The sequence below is a fragment of the Hoplias malabaricus genome, chromosome 3 (assembly GCF_029633855.1).
Source record: "Hoplias malabaricus isolate fHopMal1 chromosome 3, fHopMal1.hap1, whole genome shotgun sequence".
NCBI classification, from domain to species: Eukaryota; Metazoa; Chordata; class Actinopteri; order Characiformes; family Erythrinidae; genus Hoplias; species Hoplias malabaricus.
In genome coordinates, this window is record NC_089802.1 from 9,800,786 (window position 1) to 9,823,597 (window position 22,812).

Sequence of the window (22,812 nt, forward strand, 5' to 3'; positions counted from 1 at the left end):
AAATAAAAAAAGACTATTGATTTTGCGTTCCCTCGCAAACATAATTGCGTTCCCTCCCAAATACAATTGCGTTCCCTCGCAAACACAACTGCGTTCCCTCGCAAAACGTTTTGCGTTCCCTCACAAATACATTGCGCTCCTTTGCAAATGTTTTAGGACACACAATTGTCTTTCTGGCTCCGTAGTAGTAAAACACATTACGAGTCAAAATTATTGTAGGACATCTATATTTTGGACACACGTGAATGGCTGCCCTTGCAAATCAAGGCTGGCCCCGCGTTTTACATTTCAGACTACATTTGGTGTTGCCATAAATATACTGCATGCTGAAACAATTTTGGTAGAACTGTAGAAAATACAATGTGCGTAAAATACAATGTATACATACATAAATTTGCAAAAAAAGTAAATAAATCTTTAAAAACTGAAAACTTCACTATATGGTTTTCAACAGATTATGAATTATTTTACGGCTTATAGCCCAATATTTATAAACAAATTAATTTTGGTGGCACACCACCGTTCATGCGGTTCAGTTCGGTTAATGAATCAGATTGACTAGTCTGTAGATAGGAACCGATTAAAAAGAACCGACTCGCTGCGACTCGCTTGTTCTCACTAACATGGCCGTCATCAGAGAGTAAGGGGAAGGAAAGTCAGGGTTGTTGAGACAGAGGGGACTCGTCTGCTGACAAACGAAGACACCTTTCATTAATGATGTGACACGTCCATTAAGTAAGTTAGATATTATCTGTATAAATCGCTTTGTCTGCACATTTTTCTGTTTGTATGCAGCCAACGCGGAATCCGCTGTTTAAGTCCTCCGTGGAAAGTAACGTTAGCTAACAGCTACATGCACTAACTCTACAAACGAGACCTCTAATAACGATACGGACAAACAACAGGTGACAAGATAAATGGTCATTTTGTTTAACTGTGGGTTTACAGTTCGACGGAGCGCTGTTTTGCAAATTGTTTATTTATTTTTGCTTGCAAGGACTCTGACTTAAAATCTTAACATTAATCGGTTTTTTGGGCCGAGTACCAATTGGAGTTATTTTACTCTTAACGCGGTGCACTAGCACTACGTTAACACGAACATGAAATAACGGCTTCGACACTAAATAACCCTGCAAACTTCGAATTTAAAACATGTATTTTAAGACGGTATCATATGTGTATCCAGTTAAGACATTGTACGCTGTTCTGATGTAGACGCCCCAGTTTCATGACCTGTACATCGCCCTGTAAAAGGGGCAGAGAGACATTTGAGATACAGCACAAGTTATCAGTGTGTTAGTAACAGTCCACCAATAACACACACAGAAACAACACGGTTCATGATTTAATTAGGAATTATTGTTATTTACTAGCTTTATTTAGCACTTACAGAGCTGACTGTGTTTATGTGATATCCCCAGATATTTTCCTGTAAAAGGTCTTATTTCAAACACACTGAATTCAAAGAAAGGAGAAAGAACTGTAAAACACACCAAATTGTAAAAATCAGAACTCAAAGGTAATATAACATATGTAAAGTATAAAAATAAATTTGTCTAATTAGCCAGAACAACTTACCCATATGGGAAATACTTTGAACACTCTGTCACTTGAAGTTCTGTCATCATGGGTTCATTGTGAATGTCTGAGGGATTATGCTTTAACTAGCCTCATGAAGCAGGTGAATCTGTGGGGAATGTTTAAGCTTAAGGATTAGTCTGGTGCCGTGTGTAGTAAATAATGACCTTTTAAGAGTCAATCTGATATTTGTGTCATGTAGGTGCCATGGAGGTCAATTGCATACCAATTGGTTGACTATATTGAGTGTGAACTTGAGACGGTACCGTAAATAATATATTGTTTATATTTTATCTTTAATCATCCCAAACCCTTCTGTGATTATGGGAACATATAGGTCACATTTTAAGAATGTCATATGTAATGGGTTGTCTGCATAATGCTTCATAAATGTCCTACATAATTATTAAGGTATGGTCGAATGCCATTTCTTAATTTTAACCAGACCCCTTGTTTTTGAGTCTTATCTTGCACTTTAAAACTGAGTTATAAGTTTAGTGTTTAAAATGTTCCCCTACTAAACCGGAAAACCCTTCAAGAGCATGTCATACGTCATTAAGCGGCACTCTGCATTGATAACATAGCTTCTGTACATTAATATAGTTAAATTGAGGGCATCAAATGTTTTCCACAGTTCTATATAATTATCCACTCTTAGGTCTATGTGATATTCAGCTGCTTATTTGGTGCCTTTTTTCCTTTAGTGTCATTTTATAGTTTGTATTAGCCACAGGCGTTAGAAAATAATTGCTTCGACATTTAAGGTGGAAGTTTATTAAAGTAGAAATTAATAGCCTTCCACTTGACCCTACCCCTCTTTCCCCACAGGAATTGAGACTCTTGGTCATAAGAATCCCATTGTACTCCTTAGACCTAGCGGTTAGCCCTAGCCCTACACCTACCCCTCAGATTTGCCTAAGGTTAAGTCTTTTTGGTAGAGCTAAGGGGTGAAATGGGATTCACCCTATGTCTTTCAGTCACTCGGATCAAAAATATCATTACTTTTAAGCGAACTGACTAACTGCATTATTATTTTATCATAATTACCATTATTATGCATCACTGAGCTGTAATAAGGAGCATCTCTGCCATTATAACTCCCAGCTCAGCACAACAGGGACTGCCCTATGTATATTTTGGAAGAGGGAAGGTTAACACCCCACCAATTTCCCCCTTGTTTTTGACTTCAGGACTGTGCTGTAAAAGAAAATTGCACTCTGCAACTGTAGGTGGATCCCAGGAGCATAAATACTAAAATTTACGTAGTGTTATTTAAACTGGCATCATACGTTCTTTCTTCTTTTTTTTCCTTCAGGTTAGCTGCATCCCAGAAGAAGCACTAAAGCAATCATCCACAACTGTAGAGGAAGAGGAGGCAGATTTTGCTAGCAGCACTTGCTTTATGCACACTATCACCCATAATCTGGGTGTCAAGGCTCCCTGCACACTGGCAGTATTTCTGGGATTAGTGTCTGGGGGCCCGGGGACAAGCTTGCCATCCTCTGCTGCCAGGGCCTACATCAAGAGGTGGGTCACCCCTGACAACAAGTGCCACGCCTCCTCACAGAGCATGGTGAGAGGCACGGGCTGCCATGGAGCTGCAAGATAAAAAACAGGTGTGTAGCTGGTGCTGCTTTCTCTTTGGGGATAGGTGATTTTTGTGGATGTGGTACACTTGCAGTTTTCAAAGTTTTATTAAATTTTCATCTTGCAGCCCTTCAGTGATCTATTAATATTATATTACCCAATGGGGGTTTATTTTTTATTACTGATCTTTAAAATACTTTGAAAAATGTACCTTGCAGATATATTATTTTTAATTATGCTCATAGGCCATTAAATACTACATATTTTATAGGGCTCACTCCCACACCAAATGTGTTATGCAAGTATGCTTTCAGATTTACAAATTAGTCATTAAAAATGAATAAATAAAGATTTAAAGGTTTAAAACTTCAGACAAACAAATGTAGCTCTCAGGCAGAATCTTGTCTCAGCTGCTGTACATCAGGCAAATAAATTGGCTTTAACCCAAAATAGATTAAGTAATACATTCAAAACAGGAGTATCTGCAGGGCTCCGGTTTCCTCCCAAAATCTAAAAACACATGTTGTTAGGTGGATGGGCTGTTCAAAAGTTTCCCATCTTTCTGGGTGTGCTCTGGACCCATCATGACCCTGAAGATTATAAATTTGTTAAAGAAAATGAATGAGTTAATGAATATCTGCAGGATGAGCCTGGGAATTCATGTTTCTTTGCAGTACGTTGTGCAGTAGGGGCAGCTATCTGGTGGCTTTAGCTTGTTTGTGTTTGTTTATAAGTGTCTGTATGTGTTTGTGTGTTTGTTTGTTTGTGTGTGGGTGTGTTGTTTTCACACATGTGAGAGACATCTTATTGTGTATTGTACAGTGACATATAATTGCTTGTTTGCATTTGCATTTACAAAGCTTCCAAGAGTAGATGACCTTATCTTGTATCACTTGTACACTACCTGTTGTAGTAGTTGTAGTAAGTAAGTAAGATGGGAATCTGTTCTTGGATCAGCAGTTCTACAATTGGGTTAAGAAGTACCCAATGTGAACATTTGGACTTCAGAAGCACATGACTGGGGTACACTGCTCACCTTTTGCTCTTGTTTATGGATCTTTCTAATTCGACCTTATTTAATTATTAACATTTTAGATGGAGGCATTGCAATTGGATGATGGAAGTCTTTACTTTATTAGTAGTTACTGCCAGTGTAATAGCAGGTATGCCTGTAGTAAAGTAAATGTCTATAACCCTTGTAATAAAACAGTAACAGTCTTTTCTAAATCCTGAATGAGCTTTTTAAAATATGAAAGGCATGATGGGGTGTAATTGTTGCTGGTAAAGTATTAAGCAGGTTGTGTTGCTTTGCAGTGTTCAGGCAAAATGAATTGCCCAGTGCTGTTTTCACTTTGTCCTTGAAACCCTGATACAGTTGTGTATCTCAGCTTTGTTAGTAAAGTCCTCTGCAGGACACTCCCCCATGCTGCTATTGATTTGTGCTCTGAGAGCGGATAGGTGTGAGGCCCATCTTTAGAGGTTTAACAGTGGGCACAGTCTCTGGGGCAGAAGGGTCACTGAGGATGCATTCTGACTATCTCTCTCCCTTTCCATTCGGACCATTTCCAGTGAGATAGAAAAGTGCTGTGCTTGCTAGACAGATGAATGCCCACTAAATGGAGGGGTTGGGGCAGGCTTTTGCTGGCCTGTCAGAGCCTTTCTTTTGCCATTCTCCCTCTTAACATAGTAATTATTTCCCTTCAAATCGCCCCAACATCTCCCTGCCTTCAGTTTTGCTAATCTCAATGATCCAGTGGCTTGTCTGCAATAAGTTAGACATAAGAAAATATGTCTTAGCTCTAGTTCATTGAGTTGTAATTACTATAAATGTTTTCACTTCAGAGGAATGGTCTGGCAGCTTTCAGTTTTCCAAGCAGAATAAATCAAGTAAGTCATGTTTGACGTCAATGATGTCTGTTGTTTGCTTATTTTGCAGATGACTTATGAGGTGATGTAAAAGAACGCACAACCTATCAATTATATTTTAGCTCAATGTTTAGCAGGCATTTCAATGTTTGTCCAGTTATCATTCCTTTAAGCTAGCATTATACCATCCATTAAAAAGAGGGGCTTCCACATTCTGTCTGTGCAGAACAGTCAGTTCTGGCATGATGTGCATTTTGCTGGCAAGCAGCACTAGACTGGAGACACAGAATGCGCTGGGGCAGAGCTGGAGTGGCCGGACTGTCCGGCTGGATGCTGAAACAGCAGCATACATTATCCATCAGCCCCCACTTTGTCCACCACTCTGTCCTGACCCACACACTCCCACACACATACTGGGCACACGCTGTCGTGTCTGACTAATAACCACACTGTGCCACACAAGGACGTGGTAATGATCCTGAAAGATGGAAACTGGTTCTGGAAGGATAGTGTGAGTATGTTTTAGCAGCAGTGTTAGCATGCTAAAGTTCTGTAGGGCTGTGCTGGTTGTTTCTTTCCTCTTACATTTAAGCATTTTAGCTTGCTGTCTTGAAGAATTTAAAAGCACACGCATGAGTATCTGTTTGTAGTTGTAGCAGTAATATGGATTTATGAAATTCATCATGAGAGAGAGAGCGAGAGAGAAGTGTAAGATTGGTAAGTAGTTGGGAAACCTTTGCTTATAGAGAGTCTACACATGTCCATGGGCAATGGTTTACCACTTACTTACTGTATCACTCTCACTCTTTAGACCCTCCCTAAACATGAAAGCTTTATGGGGGTTTAGCATAGTCTTCCTCTGTCTCAGACTGTGGGAAACTGTTGGGTCTATTTATAGCTGTGCTGCTCTCTTCTTCTGTGCCGTGGCTGTAGTGAGACACTGGCTTCCTCAAAACTAGCAGTCAGTTTTAGATTTAGAATTATGGAAATCCTATATTTTTCTAAGTTTTAACACCATGGAACATTGTGCTCTTCCACAGTATAATACTTCATCAAATAACATTTTAAAGTGTCAGTCAAATCTTAACATTTGTCTGATGCTTATACTTCTTCAAACAAACGTAGCAATTCGCATATGATTCTGAAATATTTTTGCATTCCTAACAATATATTTGTGATGTTATCACCCCTTTTAATTGTCATTATATAATGCTTGTAACCCATCCACTGCAGTGAACACATGCATGCACACACATGCACATACACCCTATTGGACTACGGGCAGTAAGCAGTTGTAGGTTAATGGAGGTGACAGCATAGTACCTTCACTCCCCTAAACCCCAAATTTCCTGCCTGTCGTGAGGATTGAACCATGACCGATCAGACCCAAGGCCGCTTCCCTAAACCACAGCTGCCCAAAAATTGTGGTTAATGGTGCATTGTATGCTTTAATGACTCTGTATAAAACACAATGTTTTAGATATCTAATAATTTATTTGACATGGATCCTTATTTCAGGAGGAAGGGGCAGCTCCACTGGGACTGTCCACAGCCCAGGCTCTGGGGACCCTCCGGGACCAGCTCTCCAGCCTGCTGGAGCAGCACCAGAAGCTTAGCCAGCGCAAATTCACTATACAGGTCAGTCAGCTTAGCACGCACCGTGTGGCTTTTTGAGTCATGGTGCATTGGTCAAAAATTTGTGGGACATTGATTCATTTTAAATACATTTGAGTGTGAACTTTTATAGGAACTATGGGCTAGGAGCTTCCTTCACCATGAGGATCGTCATTCATGCTTCCACTGGCCTGGAGCTGCCTTCACGTTGCTTGTCGTGGTTGGTTTGCTGTGTTGCCATGGCAGCCAGCCAGAAGGCAGGTGAGCTGAGGTGTAGGCTGTTTCCCAACGTAGTGAATTTCTATACTTATTCAAAAGAAAATTTAACTAATCAGAAGAAGACTGTATCTGCTGGGGCACTGGAAACCTCAACCCTTTTGGAAATCTAGTGACAGTACATATAAACAAACTTCTGTTTTATTGTTTTTCTTGTTGGTTTGTTTACAGTGCAAACTAGTTTACATTAGATCAGTAGGAGCAGCTCTTTATCATTTTATGTTTTGAGATGTGTTGTGTAATTTGAGTAAAGTAGAGAATGAACCTTCCAGTTCAGTATCTATGGAATTGGGGGTCAGTTAGAGAGGCTTTGTTAGTTTTTACCACAAAAAAAATGAATTCTTAAAAAATTAATTAATTAAATAAAGGAAACTGTAGAATCAAAAAGCAAATCTTTAGTTATGCAAGCTTAATTTTAATGTTCAGTATTCTTTCTGGTCAGTCAAGGCATAGAACTGGTGAGTGCTGGAGCTCTCTTCCTCCTGCTGCTGCTCAACCTCTTGCTAATTGGACGTCAACAGAGACTAAGGAGGTGTGAGATGGTGCAGCGTTTAAAGTCCATAATTTCAGAGCTTGATGGTGAGGAATATTTTGATCCAGTCCTTTTTATTGTATGGATGTTATTTTATGTTCACCTTGTTTTATAGTCATGTGTAGTCTTATGTAAAATGTTCAGCTAGGTGCAATATAACTAGCAATATAACACAATATAATATTTAATTTTACAATTGGTGTAATTGTTCTGTCTTTTATATCAGCTCATTTAGAGGGAAGCAAAGAACAGCCAATCAGATGGGGCCCTTCTCGTTATCCTGACCTGTACACACCTTCCTCTCCATCCTGGTCCCTGCACTGGACATATCGTGATGAACAACTAGTCAATCTGCCTGTCAGTTTGTTGGTGGAAGGTGATATCATCGCACTGAGACCAGGCCAAGAGGCATTTGCCTCACTTAGAGGCATTAAGGTTATTTTGTACTATTTTGTTTTCCAATTAGAGTAGATGTTTTAAACAAGATCATTTCCTTTGTTTTAATATTTTAATAAATTGTATGTGTTGGGAACATCTGTCTCTTAGGATGATGAACATATTGTGCTAGAGCCGGGAGATCTGTTTCCACCATTCTCTCCTCCACCCTCCCCACGTGGAAACGACAGAAGGGGACCTCACAGTCCCCAGCAATTCCGCCTTTTCAGGGTGGTCCGCACCCCTATACTGGACAATGTCAGGTAATGTAATAGACTTTAATGTTGAATTTTCATTATTTTGTTTATAAAATCCATGTTTGCTATATTTCTGCATGGTAGAAAAACCTAGATGCATGCTCTTCTTTCAGGAATTGCCTTGATCTTGCTCTGTTTCGACCAATCACAGCTCTTGATAATGAACGGTTCACAGTGCAGTCGATCATAGCTAAGTTTGCATGCCCAGCAGTGCTGGTAAGTCAAATTATACCTGTTTTTAGAATATGTGATTCTAGAAATGTGTGCCTTAGGTTTCAATTAATTGTTTTTGTTATTCTAGGTAGCTTTTTTTACTGTGAATACAATTCGCTACTTTTGTGACACTCCCAATCTTACCCCAGCCCAATTCAACTTCTTCCAGCTGCAGGTAAATGTTTTTTTTTAAGTATAAAATTACTTCAGGATTGAAGGACGTAATGGTCTTGATTTGGTGGCGGTTTTGTCTTTAATCTCCCTTGATGTAGCTGATGGGAGTGCTGCCCATCCTACCTCTGCTGTTTCCTGTTATGTGGGTCCTGGTCATTGCTTACGGAGAGGCACGAGTTTTGGCCGAATCCAGCCGCAATTCTCCAACAGGCTTGGTAAGCCAATTATAGCTTATTATTAGTTTACTTAGTTCTTAATATAGCTTAGATTGCACTTCTCTATTTTCTTTCTTTGAAAACAGAAAATAACATAATAGTATTAATAATTAAAGTAATATAGAAATTTTAAAACTTTTGCTTTTTTAAAAACATAATATTTATCCAAGCAACACCACAGTTATATTGCTACCTTTCATTGGTGTTTTAATAAGGTTTATAATTAAATATTAGAGCCAAGATCATTCTGATTCACCTTGGCCAACTGCTTTGCTTGCTACTTATAAACTATATTTAAGTATTTCTCTGAATGATGAGATGGTTGTTGAAATGAAGACATGTGATATGGGGGGGGTGGTGGGAACGGATGACGAGGGTACTGAGAAGCCACGCAACTGCCTGTGCCCTGTCTGAGTTGGGATAAAAGGATCTGGTGGAGAAGCTTGTACATTGACCAATGAGGCAGGGGTTGAGTCTCCGCTCCAAGCTGCACGTACTGTGGCAGGGATTCTCCACGTCATCGTTGTCAGATCACCCCGTCCTATGGAGGGTGCATGCAGCAGTTTCACATAAACAAAACTTGTTAATGAACTTAAGCATTTTGTTTCCTCCTCCGAACCAATCAGTGCCTAAATATTTTATTTAATATATTTATTGTATATGGTCTCTGGCCGTATATTTTTCTTTTTAATTACAAATACAAGGCTTATATAAAATTGAATTATTTGTGAGTCTGATCTAAATGATTAGTAAGAGTACATATACAAATAACACAGCTGACATTGCTTACCTTCACTTCAGAAATGTAATACTCCTGCTTACAAAACCCATGTGCAGTTCAAATGGCTTGTGTATTAACCTGCACCATACTAAGTGTGAGCTTATACGTCCAGCATTGAGCAAGCACTAGGCAGACATAGTGTGTTTCTGAGGAGCGGAAAAGGCGGTTTTAATTTACCTCTTCTCTTGTCCCAGCTGGCTAAGTTCTCTGAGGACACTCTAAGCAGCTACACGGAAGTGGTGTCCTCCCAGGTACATCCTCTGTATTCGTCCCTTTTCCTCTCTCTACCCCTCCTCACAGACTGCACATGACCCCCTCAACCTCCCTTTCTGGGTCGCACCACCACCATGTAGTCATCTTTTTTTTTTCCTTCCTTATGCACTTCTCAGATATAAACAAAACACTCTTTATTGCACGCTAGCCCTTATACTATTCATTCTGGTTTGTTATATTGCACACCTGTAGGCTCTGTAGTGTGTATTTTATATTTCCATCTTTTTTGACTGTTGTTGCAGTATCAGCGTCTAGATCAAGGTCCTATTGATTTTTGAAGCATATTTATTTATTTTTTTTTGGCTATATTTAAATTATTATTTGGCTTGTCACTTGCCAGTCCTGCACCAGTCACACAGTCTCCCAGCCTGTGCCTGTTTGCTCCCCTTGTGCGTCTATTATCTGCATGATAGAACGTACTGCTCTCACTGTTAGCTTGGGCTTCCTGGAATGAACTCTGTTTTATCACATTTGCTGACTTAAGGTAAATAGTAAATATTGACACTTAACAAAGGTGTTTTTAATCCTGTAAAATGTTGATGGTGAGGTAATGGAAAGCATGATGTAGAGCAACCCTTTTTGACTTTGGTTGTTCAGTTGATTCTCTTGTTTCAAGCTGTGCAAGTTTTTACTGTAATTACGATTGGATGTGTGTGGCACCAGTTTCCCAAACCCTTATTAATGCTGAAATGCCTGCTTTGTTGAAACCCAAATTCTCTATTTCAAGTGATATTTGCATTTAGCTTCATAAACAAGTCATCCTCTGAATCTGAATGCATCCAAGAGAAGTCATATGCCTTTCTTCAGTATTGCACTGACTTAGTTATTTTGCAAAATATGATAAATTGTAAGTCAAAGCATGTTAAAAGTAATTGATATACCTCTTGGTTCCTATGATGATACTCTTTCCATTACCATTAAATAATGGGTCTTATTGTATAAGTGGATACAATCGTTTATAACTTGCCAAGTGTCTAGAAAAAGGTTGAATTGTGATATTCATGTAAAAATTAGACTATTGACTAGAATTGAGATGCTTTCACTTGCATTTATATCATTTTTTGACGTGTGTGTGTGTGTGTTTATAGCTTGGCTCCAAAGATTCAAACATGCCATTTCGTTTATACATCAACAGAAAAACAAAAGGAAACACATAGATGAATGTCCCATGAGAGCAAAATTGTCATTTTGACTGACTGTGTGTGTGACTATACTGTGTGTGACTATACTGTGTGTGCGCGTCTTTGTGCATGTGTGTAGGAGATGCTGTGCTGTGTGTGGAGATACCTGCTTGGTGTTTTGAAAGGAGAGTCTCAAACACTGTGCTACACCTCCAGTCTCTTGCAGAACCTAGGATCAGTGACTGTAAGTCTTCGAACCCCACACACTGCTTTTAAACGTTAATAGTTTTGATTTTTCTACTTTTTAAAACCCTAATCTCACAATCTGTGGTCTAACTGAAAACATGAAACACCCTTGAACATTTTCAGTGTTTATCTGTTAGCACAGTTGCAACATACACAAGCCAGTTGATGTTACATATGGAACAAGTGTTTAAGACCTTAAAGATCCCAATATTGGCAAATTATTTTTAACCATAAACTTGCTGCTGCAAACTTGTTTGGACAAAAATGTATGTAGTATGAAATTAAATTTACAATACATGATTTCTTTTTTTCAGTAATTTTAATATCACAGTATCTCTTGAGTGTATTAATTTGTATGTTACCACTGCAGGTTTTGTGCTGTGTGGATAAGCAGGGAGTGTTGTCCTGGCCCAACCCCAGCCCAGAAACTGTGCTCTTCTTTAGTGGACGTGTTGAACCACCACATGAGAGCCAAGATGACCTGCGAGATGATCTATCAATAAATTCTTACTGTCGATTAGAAGGAGATGAGGACAGAGATGAGGTGAGGAAACGGGTGGACAGGGTTATACTACAAAACAGAGCCAATTTTGGAATTGCACGCAAAATGAGTGAAGCAGCAGGCTTTTGTCATTTTACTTTTACTGCATTTTACTTTTACTGAGTCCCTTCAGTAGTTTGTAACACCAGAGTATTGCAGCGTCAGCAGAGTGTGTTTTTTAAATCTGTTGTCATGTTATAAAAGTGCTCTATCATCATCATATATGGTGCACTAATTTTTCTAAACTAGTAGTAAACTAAAACATAATTCTTATCCCTATCTGGTTATTGTTTTTTCTCCATAGGCTCAGGAAGTTGAGGCTCTTCTAAGTGTTCCTGCTTTTGAGCCCTCAGTTCATCAAACTAATGAGCCAGAGCCTAGTGACATGTCACATGACACAGTACGCTCCTGTGACATGCAGCGTTCACGCAGAGGGCCCCAGAGCACGCGCTCCAAACACCCATCTGGCTCCAATGTCAGCTTCAGCCATGACACAGAGGGGGGTGAAGAAGAGTGTGCTCAGGTACCACACACATTCTCACCCTTCCTCACTGTGTTGTGGTGCATTGAGTTAAAGAGGAACAGTCACATTTGGCTATAGGGTTGTTTTTGTTTTTTGTTTTTCCTGAAGGTGTTGCCTCATGCCTTCTGGGAACCCTGTAATTGTTCTCAATTTAATGCAAGTGTCAGAAAAAATGCAGTCTTATAAAATACAGAATTTTATAATGCATCATCTGATATTCATAAAATGAACACTAACATTGTCTCTTTTATGTTGTTTCATAACCAGTTGTGCATGTGTGTTTTCAGCTGTGTGGCATTGATGGTCTGTGTGAAGCAGATGACTTTGTATGTGATTATCACCTGGAGATGCTGAGCTTGTCTCAGGACCAACAGAACCCTGTCAGTATCCTATTTGATGACTCCAGTTGGCAAGGACACCTGTCTTCTTTAAAGCCCCTGGGCCTCAACATCATGCTGAACCTATGCAACGCTACAGTCACTCAACAACTGTGCCGCTTCTCAGACCACCTGTCCAACCTGGCACTACAGGAGAGCCACGGTGCCGTTCTACCTGTGCAGGTGCCTTGGGGCCTCTGCGAGCTTTCCCGACTCATAGGTAATCACAGGACTTAATAGCATACATATATAATATTAATAAGAATTATAACAGTGCAGCTGCTGGTTAAAACCCATTGCATGTTCAGCAAACATTGAGCTGCAGTTTAGTTATTTCACTGCTCATATTCAAGTAAGCTAACTGAAGAAGTGGTTTCACTAAAGAGCTCTATTAATACACTGAATTTACCAGGTATCCCAGGGGTCTTTTATGTAGGGAGACAGTGCTTTTTAAATGATCCATGTTTTAAAGTTTGCTTTTTATATCAAACAGCAAAGACCCTGAATATTTTATTCATAAACGTAGCATTTCACACTAGATGCAGTGATGTTGTGTCCTGGTGCCCTTGTTAAGGTTTTACCCCTGGAGCGAGAGAACTCTTTAAGCAGGAGAACCACTTGGCCTTGTACCAGTTGCCTTGTGGAGAGAAGACCAGAGAGTCAGCCCCACGCCGCCTAAACCACTTTACCAAACGTCAGCCACCCATCAGTCACCTGATAAGCCTGCTAGTCCGGGACAGCACTACCAGTGAGAAATCCTCAGCATGTCTCTGCCTATTTCCTGTTTTTTCTCATTGGTTTGTGCAGTCAGTGACCTTTTGAATTCTTCTCAGACAATGTGCAGATGCTCTCCCACGGCTCCGCTGACCTAATCCTGGAATCTTGCACAGATTTTTGGGACGGCACAGACATCTACCCTCTCTCTGGATCAGATAGGTCAAATAGACTTGAATACATTCTGAGTCTGTTTCTCTGGCATTTTTGGAATTTAGCTTTAATGGTTTAATGGTATCTTTTTTATTCTGATTTGAATAGTATAATTGTCTGTTCTCAGACCCATATTATTGACCCTAGTAAATTCTATGCATATAATATTGCAGTATTTAATATAGTATTTTTCCTCCCTCCACAGGAAGAAGGTTCTGGACTTTTACCAGCGTGCATGTCTATCCGGTTACTGCTCTGCCTTTGCCTATAAGCCCATGCAGGTGGTGCTCTCCCACCAACTTAATGGGAAATGTGTTGAGTTGGCTCCAGGCCCAACACTCTTCTCTGGAGTGGATCTGCCCAGCACTACACCCATTAAACACTGCAACCGGCGCAACAGCTGGAGTTCAGATGGTGAGAAATTTAAATGGCCTGGGATTTGGTCCTTTCCCTTTCACCTGTGCATGAAACTTTTAAAATATCCATCTAATTTTAGCATGACAAAGTGTCAGTCAACCCAAAGTTCGCGATGCAGTACATGACATTCTGTCAGTGAATGTCACACTGGAACACCAGAGCACTTTGCCTCCCTTCTCGGTAGTGAGCACACTTTTGGGGGTTGGAAAAAATTTCCACTGGGTGGGACTAACACGAATGCACCAGCAGACTGGCTATGAAAACAAAGAGCAGAGAACAGTGCACACAGAGGGTGTGTGACTTCTTTGTTCAGAAAGCCTTTACTCCACTGTATTTTTACACTGGAATTTGTTGTTTGCTGCTGTAGTAATGTTAGTTTGTTTATTTATTTATATTGAGGAACCAAGAAGTCAAAAATAGCAAAATAAAACAAGACGTACAGGATAAACAATAATCATAAATTCAATTAGTAAGCTTCCTCAAGTTTTTATTTTCACCCACAGAACGCCAAGCCAAAACACAGACATATGCACAAACATACATTGTTCCACCTAACATAAACTGCAGCAGTGTTGCCTTTTAAAGTGAATCTTATCTTGTCCCATCTAAGAAAATATATAACATCATGGAGCCACATTGTAATTGAAGAGGGCTTCAAAGATTTCCATAAAATACGCATAAATATCCGATTGAGCGTGTTTAAAATATCAGATAGTTCACATTTAAATGAAAACACACTGAAAGAAGGCAAATTTAATACACAGTATAGAACACGTAAAATGGAACAGTGAAATATTGCATGCTGTCTGTATATTTGTTTCTTTGGCCATGAACTCCTTTATACATGTGCCAGTGGAAACTTGAATTTATAAAGACAGACAGTTTGAAGGGGGTAGTGTTTGGAGATAAAATCCTATTATTAACATCAGTATAGTAGTAGTAGAAGTACAAAACACTGGTTGCAATACCCTCGTGTTGCATGCTCCCACCAGATTTTCAATAAACCGCACAGTATCCAAATGGGCCTGGAACTGTGATGACACCATGCCTATGAAGTTCTATTCATAATAATTTTTTTTTATTATGTCTCTGTGTTTCAGAGGGAATTGGAGAGACCTTGGAGAAGGAGGACTGTGTTCAGGCGCTGAGTGGACAGATCTTCATGGGCATGGTGTCATCACAGTTCCAGGCCCGTTTGGATACTGTACGGCTTATTGAGAATCTGGTGGGAGCATGCATCCGCTTTGTCTACTTCTCTAGAGAAGATGAGCTGCGTAGTAAGGTACTGTCCAAGAAGTAAACTAAGGACCACTGTTAAAGAAATGTATACGTTATAAGACCACAACAGTTTCTAGACAAGTTATGAAAAAATTTAAATGGATTTTTATTTTTGTCATTAAATTAAAGAAAGGAAAACACTCCATAATGCTCTAAGGTATATTAAATTCATTTGGGGCTATTGTTTTTATTGCACCATTAGTGCAACTGAAGAAGGCCTAATAGATTTATTAAGTATCAAGTAATTAATCTGGTATGGAAGTACTCTAGTTACTCTATTGCTGCCTTAATTCAAAGATTGTTATTCTTTGTGTGCTGGCAGATATTGTGATTTTGCAGTGCTGTGTAGAATGAATTTGTATGTAACTGTGTGCCAGGTGTTTGCAGAGAAAATGGGCCTGGAAACAGGCTGGAACTGTCATATCTCCCTCACACCTAATGGAGATGGCCATGGTGATGGAGCACCATCAAGTCCCAGTCAGGCAGGCTCTGTGCATGATGAGCTACTGCAGGGTATGTGCGCACGAATGTGTGTGTGTTGTGGTCCCAATAAGATTTAACTGTTGCAAATTCCACTGATAATCACAAAGATTTACAATGATTTCCAGTCATCACACTTTCTGTATTAAGCATATGCATTTATTTTGTAAATAAATTTTGCAATTCCAAAGTCTATATTTTGGTGCTACACACGTGTAATCCATGGATAAAGTCTTTTTGTGCATGATCTATTTTACCATAACACAACAAATTAAAGTGAAAATTGTAATTATTCTTTCATTCATGCATTCATTAACTAACACGGCTGTCTTTTAAACCTAGAAGTATAACAAGTTGATAATACCTCCTGGATGGGTCTAGGCATTTGACTCTTGTGGTCCATCAGTTGTAGTTGTTTCTTTAGTTTTTAGCTGATTGATCATGGAAAGGATTACAGTTTTATAATATTCTTTGATTCATAGAAATTGTGGTTAGTTATTGCATATCAGGCTTTGTTTCATGGTGTTTCAGATTCTCGGGATGACGCTGAAGGGCCGTTACTTCCTGAGGATGAAGGCCAGTCAGATCTTGCCAGTTTTCAGCCCACAGATAGTGATGTGCCAAGCTTTCTAGAGGACTGCAACAGAGTAAGTTTCATTCTCTGACTGTTGTCAGTGCATTTGTGAGAATTTCACCACATTGGAGAATTAGTCATACTATTGCATGTGTGTTTGTAGGCCAAGCTACCTCGTGGTATTCACCAGGTTCGCCCTCATCTGAAGAACATTGACAATGTGCCTTTGCTGGTGCCCCTTTTCACAGACTGCACACCGGAAAGTGAGTTTCTAAGGGCGGATCCAAAAATATGGATCTCTTGCAACACCATTGGAATAGATTTACAAGGAACTGACTGAATATTGTATACTGGACACCTAAAAGCAGTGTTTGTATGTATATTACAGCCATGTGTGAGATGATGAAAATTATGCAGGAAAACAGAGAAGTCACATGCTGTTTGGGGAGCTCAGCCAACTTCCGCAATAGCTGCCTATTCCTGCAGAGTGACCTCAGGTGCCTATATACCTCTGCTGTTTGGTATTAACTAATGATACGTGATTAGTTTTACAACATGTTGAGTTTTTTGTGTTTGGTTGCAGTATCTCTCTGGACCCTTTGTACCCTTCACGATGCTCATGGGAGACATTTGGTTATGCAGCTGGCTGTGGAGTGAGTGAAGTGCATGAGGAGCTTTCACCCCTGAGCCTGAGCGCCCGCCTCAACAGCCTCGGCTGCTCCATCTCTTTCCACCACGGAGAAAGTGTCAGCTTGGTCAAACTCATAGAACAGGTATTCCATGCTCACTCATCCACTCCATGTGTATGAGGCAAAATAAGTTCAAATTTAGAGCCCAGACATGCACCCAGAAACATATTAACATAGTGTAACTTTTTATATTACGCTTTTATAATAAATGGATAAATGTCTATTAATATATTATATGAAATCCACAACCTGAGATGTAAGTAGAACATTTTTGGGTTCATATATTTACTCTGCAGGCCAGGCACACCACTTCTGGAATTCGCAAGTGCTTCCTTTTCCTCCTGCAGTGCCAGCTTACCTTGGTTATCATTCAGGTAAATAGAGCTTAAGCAGGTGGTGTTGCACCTTCATATTGTCTTATAACAAATGTATTAAGCCTTTAAAAACCATTAAGCTACACCATTTTACGAGATTGTAATTGTTCTTTCAAAATAGCCAACCATCACAATTAATGAAATCATTAATTAATTAAATGATTTTATATATATAAAACATTTTAAATGTCCAACTACACATCAGTGATTCTCCCTTGCAGTTTTTGGCCTGTCTTACACAGCTTCCACCTCCAATGAACATAACAGACATTCTGTGGCTTTCCTGTTTCTGTTACCCACTGCTAAGGTAAGAAAGTCAGTCTGTCTCTCTCTGTCTCGGTTTGTCACACTGACAGATGTCATGGTACTGTTACCATGGCCTATCTTCTGATTTTGGTGTGTGTGTGCATGTTTCACAGTGTGTCCTTATTGGGGAAGCCACCAGACACGTCTGTGATGACAGTTGCCACTGGAAAGAATCTGGATGCCATTCCCCGGAAGGTTGGTCATGTCTTTTGACAAAGGGCACAAATAGCATCAAATGGCACATTCCGTTCTCTGTTATACCTGTGGATACAGTTACTGCATCAGTGTTAGTGAATGTCTATGCAGTTGGAATCAATAATAATTTGAAATATGTCTCTTTTTTTATTACCTTCACTAGACTCAACAGTACTTCCTGGGTTGGTTCTTGCTCAAGTTTGGTCTTACAGTGTGTGCATTCCTGCTGGGCTTTGGCTTTTCTCTGCACAGATTATGTCCTAACATGTTCATCTTTAATGCTAGGTACATGCAATGGTCATTGCACTATTTTTTTAAATCAGAAAACATTAGCTGATTTATCATTTGATCCCTTTTTTTGCATTTAATTGCAGCTCGTCTGAACAAGCTCCAAAGTGGTTCAGTGATTTTTCTAATCATCTGCTGCTCATTCAAAAAGTCATGGCAGGGTTTCTGGCTCTGCACACTGGTAAGAGATGTCCCTTCCTTGCCTTACTGTAACTAAAATTACCAGTGTGCATATAGAAAGATGGGTGGACGAATTGATTGGTTTTTTTGCATGAAAAATGTTTCATTAATTTGAATTATTTATTAAAATTATTTACTGGCCAAAGTGCAGCAAACAGATTACACCTTCTCTCTTTCTCTCTCTCTTTCTCAAACATATGACAGTGGTGATCTCTCTTAGCTATGTACACCGTTCTCAGCCACTGTGGAGGAAGAACCCTTTCAGCAACACATGGTGGTGTCTCACTGTGCCTATTGTGTGAGTATTGGTTTCATAGGACATTTTCTTGTTTGAGCAGGGAGTTTCTGTTTTAGTTTTCATATATGAACTATATGGACAGTAAATTGTAATTTTTTTTTATGTTATAAATGTTTACATACTACATAAACTCTTTAAGTATGATGTAATTTATGATCAGTATTATCAGTGGTAATAGAAGTGACATTTTCAAGTTTGCAATTAAGTAAATATGTAAACTATACCTTTTTTTTAATTCTTTTATTTTCCTTCTATACTCATCTTTCTCAGGTTGCTGGGTCAGGTTGTGCAGGCTACAATTGACTATCAGTTATGGCATGACAGAAGTAAACAGTTTAATTTTACTCTGAGTCAAGTGTCCCCGGATGTCTGGGTGCCGGTGCCGCTGTCTATTGTATTGGTGGTGCTGATCAATGAAGCTGTCAAGCTACATGAAATCAGGTAGGACATAATCAAAACAAGAGGGGAAATGGCTTAAACATGTAGGTCTATCTTTGCAGCAATGAATGTTTAAAAATGTTAAATAAACCACACAGGTTTGGCTAAGTTACCTCACAGTGAAAGTAATATTGTTTTTCAGGGTACGTGTACGTTACCAGAAACGACAGAAACTCCAGTTTGAGACCAAGCTGGGAATGAACTCTCCTTTTTGAGCTGCAAGAGCACAAGTCTGTTTTGATATAAGCTCATTGTTTCCACTGATGACTAGCAGTGGAGTGAGGGGTCACTCACCTCCACAGTCTTCAGAAGAGTGTGCAGTGCCTGACTCCAACACAGATGATCCTCTTCAAGCCACTGAAAAACTGAGGACAGAGACTGAGCCCACAGTAGCATTCAGTCTAAGCTAGGAATGATTATTTTACCCATTGTTTTTTTTTTTTTAAAGGCACCCGGTTAAACTGCATTTAAACAAAGGAATACTGTACCTGCATTGAAGGGTGAAGCTATCTTGAAAACTACAAAATGATTTGAATGGTCCCTGGGCTGCTTACTTATAAGCCTATTTTACCTAATATCTCATTTTACCAAAACCTTCTAATGCTATGGTAAGTCAGACTGAGTACTGTTTAAGGGATATTTTTGTAATAGCAAAGCTGAGTACATTTTCTCTGCCATTTTTAGTCAGAACTGGAATTCAGTCAGATTTAACACGTGGTCAGTCAAGTGGTTTCTTAAGCTTATTTCCTCTTTACTGCATCATAACAAACTGAAGAGGCTTTTTAGCTTAAAGCTAATAGATTTGAAAGTGAGTCTGTACTTCAAAATACCTCACATTGGCAGGGGAACTTTTTTGCCCTTACTGAAAGGAATGATGTTCTGCTGCAAAATGTGTGATTAGAGAAACATTTGGTCCATTTTAGCCAGTTGTAAAGATTGCATTTGTTTTCAAATTCTTAGACTAAACGACCCATCTGTGGTAATAGTAAGAACTTAAATTAGAAACACTTAGTTTCTCTTTGGGAACTTTGAAGCACATCCCGGTCTAGATCCTAGTTCTAGAGGCACGGAAGGTGTTTGTTCTAGCAGCATGTGTTCATCTCTAATCTACACCGATGGGAGTCTAGTCAGATGTTGTGGTATTATAGGTGGATTATGTACTGTATCTAAGCCTTTGGATAGCTGAAGCTAAAATACCAGGTTTCTGAACAAATATAAACCAGACAATGGCTTGGCACATTTTAATTCGTGCTGCTCCTCTGACTGAGAATTGTTAGAAACTTCTTGTTAGGAAATCGAGATGTGAAATAAATGATATTTGGTAGGCTCTGTTTATTTTTATATTATGTGAACAGCTAGACCACCAGCTCTAAGGAGATCAATAAAAATCAGTGAGGGCTTTTATGAATAGAAAAAAAAAATCATCTAGCTTTGTATAATATTTTGATATGCTCTGTGTTGTCTAAATTTGACTTCTGTTTACATATGTGAATGTCAGCCAGAATAGACTGAGTATTTGCAGAAACATGCATGCTTTGATAAGACAGTAATGCTTGCCTGCTTTCTAATCACACAGCCAGGGCTGGATCACTGTTTTAAATAGAATTCTCAGCTGTAAATATTACATTTGATTTTAGGGATGGAGGGAGGGAGGGAGGGAGGGCTATTCTACCTCTTGTCAATTGTGTCAGCTGTATTCCATTTTTATTTTAAAGTTAATACATGAGTATTTACTCGTTTGTTTGACCAGGATCAATATGCTGTTTTTAAAAAGACCAGCATTTCTCCTTCCTATGAACACTGTAATGTCTATTAGAAAATTGCTGGCTCTTCATATAGACTGATTCTCATTGCAGTTATGCGAGAGCTACTAATACTAATTCAGACAGTAAGATTTGAAAGAGTAGCACACTATAGAATGCTCCTGCTTTACAGCAGTGAGCTGTGTACTCAGTCTTCGGTGAAGCCAACAGTGCTCGCAATGGTCTTACTTCTGTTTGGTCTGTCTAACCCATTTTGCATATTTTCATGTACTTCTAAAGTTTTATTCTCTCTGAATCCATACACAAGAGTGTTACTGTAGATTCCCTGGGGAAAATGATTCATAAACTTGCAATCTTTTTATTTCATGGCCAGCTAGATGCTTTTCCTGGAGATATGCTATTGTAAGTGCTTAAGCCTCTAGATTATGCTCAAAATAATTGTACTTGTCTTTTCAGATTTGTCCTCTGTGTTGTTATTTATTTCATGACACATCTTTTTATTGATTTTATTTAAACAGGCCTTTTTACACAGACTGGCTGAAGTGTGACATATTCTGAATATTGTATCTAATCCTAACTGTGCATATTTCAGTACTCCATGCATCATCATTCTGCATTTTATTTTATTTTCAAGGCACTTCATGCAGTACATACACAATGTTTTTGAAGCCCTTATGCTAAGTGTCCACCTCAGGGCATAGGCTGTATGTTGTGTACACACTTGTAAATCAGACATGACAGGGCAACGCAATGGGCGCTGGCACAGCAAACTGGTGCTGTAGTGCTCACATAATTGCAAATGGTGACATATTACAGAAAACAGGGAAGATGTTTGTCAGAAGCACTGAACAATTCTGTATGTACAGTACTGGATTATCAGCTTAAAATGTATAATTGTTTGGTCATAATTATTTGTGTATATGGAAAATTATAATATCCTGGTTATTTTTAATGTTTTACCAAATAAACTTTTTTTTTTTTTTGCTAAGATATATGCATGACAAAAGATATTGCGAATGCAAAGACAATGTTTTAAAGTCTTGTCCACTTCGGAGTATGTTAATTCTATCTTGCATGAACTGCAGGTGTTGCAGGTGCTTCCTCTGTTCATATCAGCCTTATCCTGCTTTATGAACCAGGCTCAGCTTCTCTACCCACACACACATTTGTGCAAAACAAATTATCAGAACAAAACTTAGATCGGTTTGCACCAACTACTATTAAGAATTTTACAATCTATGAATGTTCACCAAATGTATAAATGTACATTTTTGTATTTTTTTTAAGATGTCTTTTACTTTTTTCCAAATGATTTGTGAGCCAATTTGTTAATAAATATACATTTTTAAAACCTTAATAATCTGTATTATGGAATCACATCTGTGTTATTTTGACTTGTGGTAAGTTAGAAAAGCATACAATTGGATGGGATGCATCCTCTCTACATTGTTTTATTGAGCAATGTTGGACTGCTTGCTTATTGACTGAGTGGTTGGCTGGTTGATTGATTAAGAACTGAAAACCTATTTTTGGCCTTACTTTCTAAAATAAACGTTGGACAAACGAGTGTCAACAAACTTTTGTTTGTGTCATACCTCCAGCAGTGGGCGCTCTGAGACATGGCACAGCAGTTCTGGCGGGGATTGGCTGTAGGTGGCGGCTGACCTATACACCGCGGCCAATTAAATGTTGATTTCTCTGTGAACCGCAGAATCACAATGGCACGTCTGTTGGGTTCACTGAACCGATTCTTTCAAACCGGTTTACTACTCGCTATGTACACTAGAGTAGGATGCATGTAACAAATAGGCATTTGGGATTAAGCTGTACAGCTGATATTGTGTGCACATTTTACAACAAAATGACAAACTGACAGAGACTCTGAATTGTGATTCATTATCTGGGTTTTGCCCTTGAGCTAGCAAATAGTTGCTGATTAAATAAATTTACTGTTCAAGGATTAGAGAGATTCTGTTTAGTAACTGATTCACGTTTT

At 39.0% G+C, this 22,812-nt stretch overlaps 1 protein-coding gene across 2 annotated transcripts; it reads left to right on the forward strand.

Annotated features, from left to right (window-relative positions):
- The first annotated feature begins 629 nt into the window (after positions 1-629).
- tmem94 (transmembrane protein 94) lies at positions 630-22,325 on the forward strand. Of its 2 annotated transcripts, XM_066664941.1 has the most exons (32): positions 630-735; positions 2,894-3,194; positions 6,550-6,669; positions 6,779-6,906; positions 7,364-7,500; positions 7,680-7,888; positions 8,000-8,151; positions 8,259-8,361; positions 8,447-8,533; positions 8,631-8,747; positions 9,723-9,779; positions 11,062-11,166; positions 11,539-11,712; positions 12,014-12,232; positions 12,520-12,829; positions 13,184-13,357; positions 13,443-13,545; positions 13,742-13,950; positions 15,054-15,235; positions 15,609-15,744; positions 16,243-16,358; positions 16,449-16,548; positions 16,674-16,782; positions 16,869-17,058; positions 17,271-17,348; positions 17,570-17,655; positions 17,768-17,849; positions 18,013-18,134; positions 18,224-18,318; positions 18,522-18,615; positions 18,886-19,056; positions 19,196-22,325. In XM_066664941.1, the coding sequence occupies exons 2-32, from the start codon at positions 3,171-3,173 to the stop codon at positions 19,266-19,268; spliced, it is 4,062 nt and encodes a 1,353-aa protein (XP_066521038.1). In that variant the 5' UTR covers positions 630-735; positions 2,894-3,170; the 3' UTR covers positions 19,269-22,325. The 2 variants fall into 2 exon arrangements, with proteins under 2 accessions (XP_066521038.1, XP_066521040.1); XM_066664943.1 differs by lacking the exon at positions 9,723-9,779.
- Positions 22,326-22,812: the final 487 nt, after the last annotated feature.